The 11,897-nt window shown below is 40.9% G+C and overlaps 1 protein-coding gene across 1 annotated transcript; it reads left to right on the plus strand.

Annotated features, from left to right (window-relative positions):
* The first annotated feature begins 1,508 nt into the window (after nucleotides 1–1,508).
* smyd2a (SET and MYND domain containing 2a) lies at nucleotides 1,509–11,870 on the plus strand. The gene is made up of 12 exons (XM_085763789.1): nucleotides 1,509–1,776; nucleotides 3,137–3,200; nucleotides 4,081–4,191; nucleotides 4,947–5,007; nucleotides 5,954–6,081; nucleotides 6,853–6,920; nucleotides 7,332–7,434; nucleotides 7,679–7,789; nucleotides 7,919–8,039; nucleotides 8,202–8,376; nucleotides 8,813–8,921; nucleotides 9,109–11,870. The coding sequence occupies exons 1-12, from the start codon at nucleotides 1,604–1,606 to the stop codon at nucleotides 9,190–9,192; spliced, it is 1,308 nt and encodes a 435-aa protein (XP_085619915.1). The 5' UTR covers nucleotides 1,509–1,603; the 3' UTR covers nucleotides 9,193–11,870.
* Nucleotides 11,871–11,897: the final 27 nt, after the last annotated feature.

Genomic DNA, 11,897 nt, shown 5'->3' on the forward strand with positions numbered 1-11,897 from the left:
ATTATGGTATTACGGTTTTCCTTAAGTAGAACATACACATCCAGCCTAAACCATGAGAAACAATCCCAGTGAAATAAAACATAGCATCATATTTTGACTATATGGTGTAGTATTTTGGGCATGACCGCATGTTATCTCGCTAAAACAATTTAAAGATCAGTGCCCAGAGTTCTTACTAACAGGAACTGCAATTACTTTAATTGTTCAAGTATGTTTAAACCATGCTAGGGTTTTGACTCTCAATTTCCATTGCTCTCGCTGTGTGTTTGTGCAAAGTGCTGAGAATAAATTTAGATACACACGAACATAGTACTTCTAAGGACCACATAGCTAAACACAGATAGTACACACAAACAGGCAAATATGAAAAAAGTAGATGCAAAGTAGATGCAATATACAGTGCCAGTTTATTAGGTACATCTACCTAAAACTAATGCACCCTGACACAAATGGCCTGCCATAAAACCTGCCTTGGCAGCTCCTGTTCTTTTTTATTATTATTTTTAACCTTTATTTAACCAGGAATAATCCCATAGAGGTGCAGATTGCTTGATGGGTGTTTATTTTATTTAACCCACCCCACTTATATGAATGATTATAGAATCTCTGTAAAATGCAATACAATTAAGTACCACAGACTGCACCCTCAGAAATGACACAAAGTTGATTTAACATACCTATACATTAGGTAAATTGGCAACAAAGCGTTAAACAATATTATAACCTTTATTTAGACTCGGAAATATATTGAGGTAGCAACCTAATTTACAATATAGCCAAGACAAAAAAAAGTACATTTGAAATGCACAATAAACACAGGTATAGGCTACAGTATTAGAGAAAATAATACTACTAATAATAATAGTTTATATTTGTATAGCACCTTTCATGCACAAGGTGCAGCTCAAGTTGCTTCACAGCCAGGATAGAAGAAAAACAAACAAACAGGTATAACAATGCAATAATAGTAGCCTACAGTAAAAGGCAATAGAGGTGAGATAAAGCCTGCAATAGATAGACATAGCAATTACATAATGAAAGCAATTTACAGTTTGATGGGAATAAAAGTCAGAACATGTAGAAGATGGGTTAAATACCAGTAATTAATTGAAAGCAAGGGTACAAAAAAAGGTCTTCAAGTGCTTCTTTAAACTCTCTATGAAGGAAAAGCAAAGAACCGAAGATCACATTAGAAACAAATTCACGATCAGCAAGATGAGTCAACTAAAAACAGGAGTAGTTGGAGGGTTTTTAGGGGTTTGGGATCGTTCTGTTCACCGTCCATATATAGTTCAAATATTTACAGATTTATGTCATAGATTGGATGGTATGGTTCGCTATAAACTGGGCTCTGATGATGCCCTCATTATTATAAGGGCATCATCATCAGAGCGCAGTGCATCCTTTCCCATGTGGCTGCAGGTCGGGGGCGTCGCCTCTCCACCAGGGGGCGCTGCGAGCCGAGCCGGACACACGGAGCAGCGGCGGAGAGGAAGACGAGGCTCCGCAGCCAGAGGGAGATTAGAGCAGGCGGCGGCGGACACAGGTGCTGCTGCTCGGGTAGGACTAGTTTGTGACCGAAGAAAACAGAACAATAGGAGCCATGACGAACGAAGGCATCGAGGGGACGGAGAGGTTCAGCAGCCCGGACCGGGGCCGCGGCCTGCGGGCGCTGAGGCACTTCTCCGTGGGGGAGCTGGTGTTCTCCTGCCCCGCGTACTGCTACGTGCTGACGGTGAACGAGAGGGGGGCGCACTGCGAGCACTGCTTCACCAGGTACCACACACACCGCTGCTCCACAGCTGGGGAGGGAGGGACACACACAGAGACAGACACACACATACATCCACAGTGGATACTTAGGGACATGTTCACGTTGTTTAAACGAGGGTAAAGCGACCCAGCAGCAGCAGCAGCAGCGGGTCCAGTCCAGTCCAGCCCCGGCTAACCTCATCACCTAGCCGGGTTAGCTGCTGCTGCCGAGCCGCTGGGTCCGGTGTGGGTCGGTGCAGGCAGACAGCTCACCTGACCGCACACTGCACCATTTGTTTGTTACACTGCAGAGCCAGGAGAGTCTGAAATATAAGTACAACAACCCTAATGATGTTTTTTTTTCTCTTTTAAAGCCAGACTATAGCAGCTTAGTTTATTAATGTGGTGCTGCAGCACAGACCAGACCCACTGACAGCTGTTTACAGAGCGCAGAGAGCAGCACTTCACTTTCCTTTTTAAACAAAAGTGTAAATGTGACAAATCTATTGCCAGCTGTTCCTCAAAGGCAGAGAGAAAGTAAAGATCTTTTTAGTCATCATGATTTCAAGATCTATAGAAAAGACTCACAACATCATAACATATCAGATCCAGTGCATCAATCATGCTGTTTAGCCCCAGGATGTTGTTGGATGTGGAAAGGACAGAGAGGCCCAACATGATTCAGAGACCCCACATGTGTCAGTGTGTGTGTGTGTTTGGGCACACAAACATAAAACAGGGTTAAACTCTGGTCCTTTTTTTATATGCAGCTCAATAACACACTTTATGATGAGGGCCTTCAGAGTTACATTTACTCTAGTCTCTCTCACACTGCTACACGCACACTCACACACACTCACTCACACAAAAGCATACACACACCTCCTACCCGAGCTGCCATTAAGGTTTGTAGAGCAGTAAAAGGTTAGGGTGCTAAATATAGGTGACCATGTGTCCCGAGAGAGGAGGAGCCAGGAGTTGAGAAGGCCAGGGGTGTGTGTGTCGGTGTGTGTGTGTGTGTGTGCCTACAGTCAGAAATGTTGTGTACATGTGTCTTCATGTGATTAATCAGACATTCCTAACACACACCTTGTTGTATGAAAATAAACTTTAAATGTTAATAGATAGATTGATAATGATTTAATTCTAATATCTTATTATAATTGAGCTGCTATGAATGAAAATAAAGGTTTAGTGACCAAGTGTATTCTGTTGGTGTTGAATGTAAATGAGCCACAACCTTTTGTCAAAGAACTGAAACAAACCGTTTCTGTGTTACCTATTTCTCGTATTTCATGTGAGTTGTACTTATAAAGCGTCCAGACTGGTTTCCATTGTCACAGTTGTAGTGAAGTAATTTAGTTCTGTCTTCGTGTTATTACAGGAAAGAAGACCTTTCCAAGTGTGGCAAATGTAAACAGGCCTACTACTGCAATGTGGACTGTCAGGTGAGAGCGCTTTCCACATCCTTTTTGCGTGTGTTTGTTTTTCAAGTCGCTCCTTGTAGCTAATGTGTGTGAGTATGTTTAGCAGTTCCTACAATTGACTAAAGGAACTTGTAATGAACATTTTAACAGAAATATATGCGTTGAGTATTTGTCAGTCTTCATTTGTGCTCTTTTAAAAAACACAAATGGCACAAAGAGAATAGGAATGGTCACACACATATCCATATGAGCATCTTCACACTGCTGTTGCTATGACGATTCAGTCTGCCTCCCATCTAGTTTTAGGTTCATGCCAGAAAACACACTGCAGTGACAAAACTAATAGTTCATTTTGTAATAATTAAATCGTCATTCTGCAGCCTCTCTGTTCGCTGTTTTGTCATTTCAGTTATTATCTTGTTACACACATTATTTAAAGAGGAACTATGTAAGTCCCGTCGCTGTTCCACTGTTTTGCTAACCCTCCTCCCGACCATGTGCATTTGTTTACAACAGAGCCGACGAGAAATCAATCAATAGAGCGGTAGATGATGTTGTATATCATGTACGATGTTACGACGTGTATATTTGTGTAGTTTAATCTGTCATAAACAAGAGATTACGTGTTACGGGGTGCGTTTGTGTCGCAGTGCAAAGTTGTTTTTCAACCAAGAGATACAATAAGTGACTCGCATGTGGAAGCAGAGAGGAAGCAGAGTCCCTGTAACAAGTTTAGCCATTTATTAAACCGTCACAATTACTCCAAAGCTGTTTAATTAAGGTAAAAATGTAGCATAGTCAAGCTACAAATCCTGCATAGTTCCTCTATAATGTCGATTTTTTTTATTTTTATCTCACTGCTTATCCCTACCTCCCTCTGTGTGTTTGTGTATTTATGCAGAGAGGTGATTGGCCCATGCACAAGCTGGAGTGTGTAGCCATGTGTGCCTATGGCGAGAACTGGTGTCCGTCGGAGACCGTCAGGCTGGTGGCCAGAATTATCGTCAAACAGGTAAAGTAATCAGAGGAAGGAGAGGACTGGAGGTGTTCACATTACATTGTCTCTCTCAGTTTATACGCAAACTGTTTATAACAACTAGAAATGAATTAAAATCCAAGAGAACAAAGGCTGAACATTAGGTCGATGCGAGGTAGAAAACTAGGATCAAAGATTTAAAACGTGGTGCTTATAAATCCCTCTGAGGTTCCTACATAAGCTGCTGTAGTTGTCTCACTGGCCGTCAGTAACATCTCCTCTCTGTTACATCTGTGAGTTTACTGTTGGTGCCAGGAGAATTCAAAACGACCAGTGTGTGTGTGTATGAAAAGTGTAATGACTGAAGGTTGAACAGCAGCATTGGAGCATGTTGCTACAGAGTTTGAAGGGTTTTGATAAAATTCAAATAAAACAAGTGGACGAGGCTTGGTGGTAAATTAAATCTATGAGCTGGACCTTACTGAGTGTAACTGTTCTCAGTTTCATTTGTATATGTTTTGCATGAGTACAGTAGTATCCTGGATGTCCTGTCATTGTGGAGGAGCAATATTAAGTCACTTTGGCCACAGCATCACTGTCGGCTTGTAGTTTAAAATCATCTGGTGTTTAAGTTTCACCTCCGATTTTAAAGTGTTGTATTGTTATATTGCATTTTATGACACAATGAAAGACACACTAGAATGAATAAATGAATGTAATTAAAGCAGAAAGTATGAGATTCTTTCTTTTGTTTTTGCCTTTAATGATCTCGTGTGTCCTCCATGTTTCAGAGAGCCACAACAGAGCGCACTCCTTCAGAACGGGTGCTGCTGCTCAGAGAGTTCGAAGCCCGTAAGTCTACGTGTGTGTGTGTGAGAATATAAATATAAGGGTGTGTGCTTAGTTACACATGTGTGCACTTTTAGTTACATGGCGCAGTGTGTGTGTGTGTGTGTGTGATCTTCCTGTGTCTCTGCAGTTATAGCAGCATGTCTATTAATATCTCTGCTGTAGCCTCCAGTCCTGGTTTTGTCTCTTTCATTCACTAAGGCTGCAGCAGCATTGGGACTTAAATCCCAAGCTTCAGCGTGCTGTAATTTCACATTCTCTTCCCTCCTTTAACAACTACTGTCACTGTGACTCTTGAGCAAGGCACATTGTGCTATGATAAAAACCATGTGTTTTATCAAAATCCCAACACTGTGTCCTCCTGTCTCAGCCCCCACTATGTGTTTTCTTTGCTCCAGTTAGTGTCAGTTGTTATCATTTGGTCTGAGCTGTTGTTCAAGGCTCAGATGTGTCATCAGAGGATTGTCACAGAATTAACCTTCACACCTGTCTCTCATGCACACAAAGCAAATCAGTGGCCAGCTGCTGCCTGCTGCCACCGGTCTGTGTCAGTGTGTCTGTCTGTGTGTGACTGACAGTGACACATGGCCTATAGCAGCGGTATATTATACACCGACCAACAAGGAGTGGCTCCTCTGTTTGCTGAAATGTGGTGCATGGTCGTGTAGTGGTAACAAACGACAACAAAAAAAACATGCTCACATAATCCTGGATGGATAGTCGTTTAATTTATAACTTTAAAACACTTTAAAGTGATTAACATGATCAGTGAGGGCCAGAGAAATGTGCCATGTGTTTCTGCGCGTGGCTGGTCCTAACTTACTTCAAAATGAGCAACAGCTAATAAACAAACACGTCCAGGTACAATGTTTTCTCTTCGTCTCTGTCTTTTGTTGTCCCCTCTGCCCCAGTGTTTCATGTCTGCTTATCTTCTGTCTGCCTCTTCCAGATCTAGATAAGATGGACAGTGAGAAGGACGAGATGAACCAGGCAGATATAGCAGCGCTGCATCATTTCTACTCCAGACACATCAGCGACCTCCCCAACGAACAGGCTCTCACAGAGCTCTTTGCACAGGTAAAACTAGACTGGAAAACAGTAGAAACATTATAGGGAGGTAGATTTGAATTTGTTTAATTTGACACACTCTGCGCCAAATTATTAGAATAATTTCATTTACCAGCAAAAACCTAGTCAATCAACCCTTAAACCCAGAGCAACGCGACATGCTGTTGGTATAAATTCTCTGAATAGAAACTCTCTGTTCCCAGAAGTGTCTTTGATCCTAAGGTTGGGTGAGGGGGTCAGAGGTTTTGGCTGACACACACACGGGTGTTGACCTTTCTTATTCTATGGAAGAACATGCTGGGATGTAACATACACACACATGTGACTCTTGAGCAAAACATTCAGTCTCACAGTATATGCAAATATGATGTATTAGCACATCCACATTACTCAGATGTTTAATATGCTTGTGTTTACACATGTTTACATCTTTCTCCTTCTCCCCACCCCACTCCTGTTAGTCGACACATGGCACCAGGATGTGTATATCACAGATACACTGGTCCTGTCTGGCAGAGTCTACATCATTTAGCTCTTTAATTTGATGCATCTACACCAGTAGACATAGCCTCTTTGGCTTCTTATCTCAGGCTATATTTAATCTCCACCACTTGATTTCCTTCCCTCTGTGTAGGGAGCTGCATAGCACAGCACAGTGGAGGGTGATGCCATTTGTATCTTACTATTCACCATGCTGTCCCTTTTTTCACCTTGTTTTGTTTGTTTGTGTTTCCCTCCTCTGGCTCTGCCCCTCCTCTCTCCTGTTTTCTTTCTCTTCAGGTAAACTGTAATGGCTTCACCATAGAGGACGAGGAACTCTCCCATCTGGGGTCAGCGGCTTTTCCTGAGTAAGTGGTCGATTTCAACACTTGATCATCATTTAGGAGTCCATAGTGATTAGTTAAATCACAGTGCCAGTAAAACAGACAGTGCAGTATGTTAAAACCAGGGGTGTCAAACGTGCGGCTTGCGGGCCAAAACCAGCCCGGCAAAGGGTCCAATCCGGCCCTCAGGATAAATTTGCCATGTGTGAAAATTACATAGAAGACATGGTTCTCATGGTTTTAATAACAATGATGTGATTTCACAATAAATGTTTATTTTCAATCTGGTTATTTCCCTGTGGTATGATTTAAATGAAACACCATGTTGTTCTAACATCTTTAATCTGCTAAAGGTAGTGCTTTCTTCCGCATTCTCTGCTTTAACAATCATTTCTCAAACCTTTCTGTGCTTCTTTCTCCCCTGTGTCGCTCCAGTGTAGCACTGATGAATCACAGCTGTAGTCCTAATGTCATAGTGACCTATAAAGGCACAGTGGCTGAGGTCAGAGCTGTTCAAGAGATAAACCCTGGAGATGAGGTAAGAAAAAAGAGCACACATTTAGCAACAATTCCTGAAAGACATTTTGAGACCAAGTGAAATTATAGCATGTTTCTCAAAGAATCTTTAGAATGAATGTTTAGCCAATTGATAATATGCACACAAATTTGTAGGTTACATTAGATACACAACATCTGGATGAATACAAGGAATACAGATGTGTATTAGTGTTTTTGAATAATGGAAAGTGTCTGTGTTTTTTTTTTTTTATCTTTCTCTGTAGATCTTTAACAGTTATATAGACCTGCTCTACCCCACAGAGGACAGGAAGGAAAGGCTGCTGGATTCCTACTTCTTCACATGCCAGTGCACTGAGTGCACCACCAAGTCTAAGGTACTGTTGGCATATCTGAAACTTGAACATTTTCTTACATGTTATTACAAAACATTGATATATAGATGTAGGTGTAGTGTGCATTTTTTGTTTTGTTTTGTTTCATGCCACGTCTTTATCACCCTTCAGGACAAAGCAAAAATGGAGATCAGGAAACTGAGTTCTCCACCAGAAGAAGACGAAATACGATCCATGGTCCGTTACGCAAAGAATGTAATTGAGGAGTTCAGGAGAGCCAAACACTACAAAAATATCCTCTTCTTTTGTTTATGAATTGTGTGTTATGTTATTTGCACTCTCTTCAGTTTTTCTGTCAGTTTTGTCTCCTGTCCTTATTAATGACGAACTTTGACTTCAGTGCCTCCTCTTCTGTTGCTCCGTTCTTTGTCATTATTCCTTGACAACCTGGTACCTCCCAGTGAGCTCCTGGAAATGTGTGAGCTCAGCCAGGAGAAAATGGGGGCTATATTTGCAGACACCAACGTCTACATGCTGCATATGATGTACCAGGCCATGGGCGTCTGTCTCTACATGCAGGACTGGGATGGAGCAATGAGCTATGGAGAGAAGATCGTTCAGCCATACAGGTAAATTGATCTGTGAAGCAGACAGACAGCAGGGATGCAGTCATGCTGGTATAATGGATCATCAATCAATTGTACAACAACGGCTTTGTCGACAAGTTCAGTGGCTGATTGGGGCGGCAGTCCATCAGTTAGAGTTTAATCTCAATAGAAATCATCTGTGCCCTAATGTCTGTGTCTGTAGAAATGTAAGCATAGAGACAAAATGCAGATTTTAATTTTTAATTCTTATCATAGTACTTTAATAATCAGCTCAGAATGTGTTGTTAATGTTTTATTTACAGCATGACTCATGTTTCTCAAGATGCATAGTTTATCCAACTAACATTATATACACTATACTGCGGCACATTGGATTGAACATTTAAATGTATAATTAATCATAGATTATATCTTGTGTTTCCTTTTGCATTTACTGCCTGTTGTATTCTCTCTGCAGTGTGCATTACCCAGCCTACTCTCTGAATGTGGCGTCTATGTATCTGAAACTGGGACGTTTGTATCTGGGGCTGGAGAAGAAGGCACAAGGAGTGAGAGCTCTGAAGAAGGTAATGTACAGACATGTGGTCCATTGGTAAATTGTTTGGTGGCAAATTGAAGTGCTGTGAGGAAGAAAACACTGTGGGGTGAGGAGGAGTTAGTTGTAGTTATAAGCTGCAGTGCTATCAAGCATTTACTTTGATCATCTGTCATAGACTGAGTGTCTGTTGTTTAAGTTTGTTTTCCTGTTTCCAGGCATTGGCCATCATGGAGGTGGCTCATGGGAAAGATCACCATTATGTAGCAGAGGTCAAACGAGAAATCGAGGAGCAGAAGTAAGGAAGGTGCAGCCGGAGGTGCAGAGAGATTAAAGGGAAAGTCACTGGAGTGAAGAAACTTATCTCTAAAAGCAACAACAGCAACAACAAAAATACACATCACAACTGCATGGCATGCATCTTGTACCTCCCTGTTTTTAAACCTTTCCATTGCCCACTCAAATGTATTTCCTGCCTCTCTATAGGCAGAGGTTTTTTTTTTGGTTTGTTTTTCATGTCTACCGTGAACAGATTCTGGCAGAAGATGACCACATTTTGTATCTGCAGCAGCCTACGTACTGTCAGACCTGGACTTGAAAGCAGACAAGCGAAACACCTACAGTTCTAACCATGAACTCTGTTTGAATATGTTGGTTCCTGTGTGCTGCAGCTCATTAAACCCATTTAATGCCCATACTGTTATTCAAAAAAAAGGACCACGTCAGCAGAAAACAGAAACTTCAATACTGCCTTTACAGCTACCTTTGGGAAGAAACAGAGCTTTCATATGACGGCTACATGAGGTCCTACTGTCTGAAGTGAATTTTCCTCCAGCTTTTCTTTCCTTGCGAGTCTGAGGACTTTCACTGTGTTTTGTGGACCCATCAACAGACATGTGGCAGCAGTTTTGGCTGCACAGCTATTTTGCTCTGTACAAAATATTGAGTAGTTAAGAGGATGTTACAACTTTTTCCCAGCCAATGCATTTCGGGTGTTATCAACTATTCAGCAGCAGACTTTCTGGCTTCATTAATTCTTGTTTAAACTGTGAAGAAAAAAAAAAAAAAAGATGTCTGACCATGCATCAGGTACTCTGTAGCAACGGAGAAGAGAATGCAAAGAACTATTCCTGAATGAATAACCAGTGGTTTGATTGATTTTGTCTTACAGTATGTTTTTGCTTGTTTTAATGAACCAGGAGAAGTGTTGCATGTTTTGTTGTTTATGTGTTTGTGTTTCTCTGTGTTTTTTTTTGTTTTTTTTTCATTTGAGGCTTGTTGACCAAAAGGGCCACGGGTTTAACTGACAAGGAACCAGCTATAATTCTCTATTCACAGTTAAGTCCTTAAAAGGGTCGCTGATCTGAGACCAGTTTGCCTCTTAAATCACAGTGAAGACATTGGTACTGTAACCTGACCAATGATCCTGGATCAGAGCCCCTTTGCTCTCAGGAAAAAAAGGCGCAACACTGTAGCTTCTGTTGTCTTTTGCAAAGAGATACACCATTTTACCTTTTTAATGTTTTCTCATGAGCATCATGAATCCAGATTGTCATTAGGAACAAAATCAACTGAGCAGCAGTGGGCAAAATATCAATGTGCAGCATGGCTGGGTAGGATAAAGGATATATCTTTTGCATTTTGTTGAAGTGAGAATATGATTATCCTCATACGCTTAAAACTTTATAGTCAGCATGAATGAATGAAATATTTGTGAAAAGGGAAACGCGTCTCCCTTTAATCTCTACTTTAGTGCTGAGTTGATTTTTGCACTCTGATCAGCTGAAATGCCTGAGATGATTTATATAAGGTAATATACACCTATGAAACTATTGTACCAACATGGCAACGTTTGTAGGATTCATTAACTTCAGCAGGAATGGGTATTCAAACCTCATTTAAAAAATCTGGTAATGGTACAATGGGCTGTGATAAAAAAAACAAAAAAAAACATGTTGACGTCAAGATTTGTCATAGATGCCGGAAAAGTTGCCAGTGTGTTGTGATTTTAAATGACAGCAAAACTGAAATCAGAAGGAATTGTTACAGGTTGTAAAATTTAGTTTTCTCTCCTTAAATTTGTGTCTTTATCCAGAAATATTTATGTATTTAAAAAAAGAAGAAAAAAAGACAAGGTTAAGACAATGCAAAAACTATAACCTGGGCCTTATCTAGGGATTCTTGCACTCAATTTTTTTGCACAACTTTGTGACAAATTGATGTCAAAATGGCAGACCTGTCGGCACAGTTTGTTTCAATTTTTAAGTTTCTGTCAGTGGATGTGCACTGACAGAGGTACTGAAGTCACTGATCTAAATCTTTCTTTCTCTTAAAAATACCTGTAGCTTCTCCCTTTTGTTTACTACCAATGCAGTCATATGCACCACATCAATGTGGGTTATTGAGGGTTAGAAATAGCCCTTTGCATGAGTTGCCCGTGGTCATATTTGTAGCAACTCCTGCACAGGTGATTTTCTTTTTTTTGTCACCTGGAAAAATGCATCTAGCAGGTGCCTGCCTTACAGCTTTGCATAGGTAATCCAAAAGCACCATTTTAGCAGCTCCGTTTAACATTTTCACTTTTTTAATATGTTGACAAAGGAAATACCATATGCGGGGTTGTAGATCGCACAAACCAAAAACCAATCTAATCCCTGCAGCTGCCAGATCCAAGCATGAAGTTTCTGGTCAGACTCTTAAGGCAGGTGAAGGAGGAATTATTTTCTTTTTCCTGCGATGTCATAAAAGATAAAACCTGTGGCACAATGATCCAAATGTTTAATCCATACTCGCAGGCAGAAGATCAGATGAAGTCGAGTTTAAACACCACCCCACATGATGTTTTCCTCCATTTCTGTGATGAACTGTTACTTTATCAGGCATGAATGTTATCCTAATCGAATGCATAACTTTTGTCTGAGCCTCTTGATTCTTTCTGTACCATGTCAGTGGAACTCAATAAAAGACAGTATGCCATTTGTGTATTCACATCTTGAGCATTTACAGT

The sequence above is a fragment of the Trachurus japonicus genome, chromosome 3 (assembly GCF_045865225.1).
Source record: "Trachurus japonicus isolate A0001 chromosome 3, Traja_1.0".
In the NCBI taxonomy this organism is placed as follows: Eukaryota; Metazoa; Chordata; class Actinopteri; order Carangiformes; family Carangidae; genus Trachurus; species Trachurus japonicus.

What these genes read in the sequence shown, in the direction of transcription:
- smyd2a (XM_085763789.1), top strand. Translation starts at nt 1,604, where the DNA reads ATGACGAACGAAGGCATCGAGGGGACGGAGAGGTTCAGCAGCCCGGAC. An exon ending in TGCGAGCACTGCTTCACCAG is followed by an intron (nt 1,777 to 3,136) that starts GTACCACACACA and finishes GTGTTATTACAG; the next exon opens with GAAAGAAGACCTTTCCAAGT. An exon ending in ACTGCAATGTGGACTGTCAG is followed by an intron (nt 3,201 to 4,080) that starts GTGAGAGCGCTT and finishes GTATTTATGCAG; the next exon opens with AGAGGTGATTGGCCCATGCA.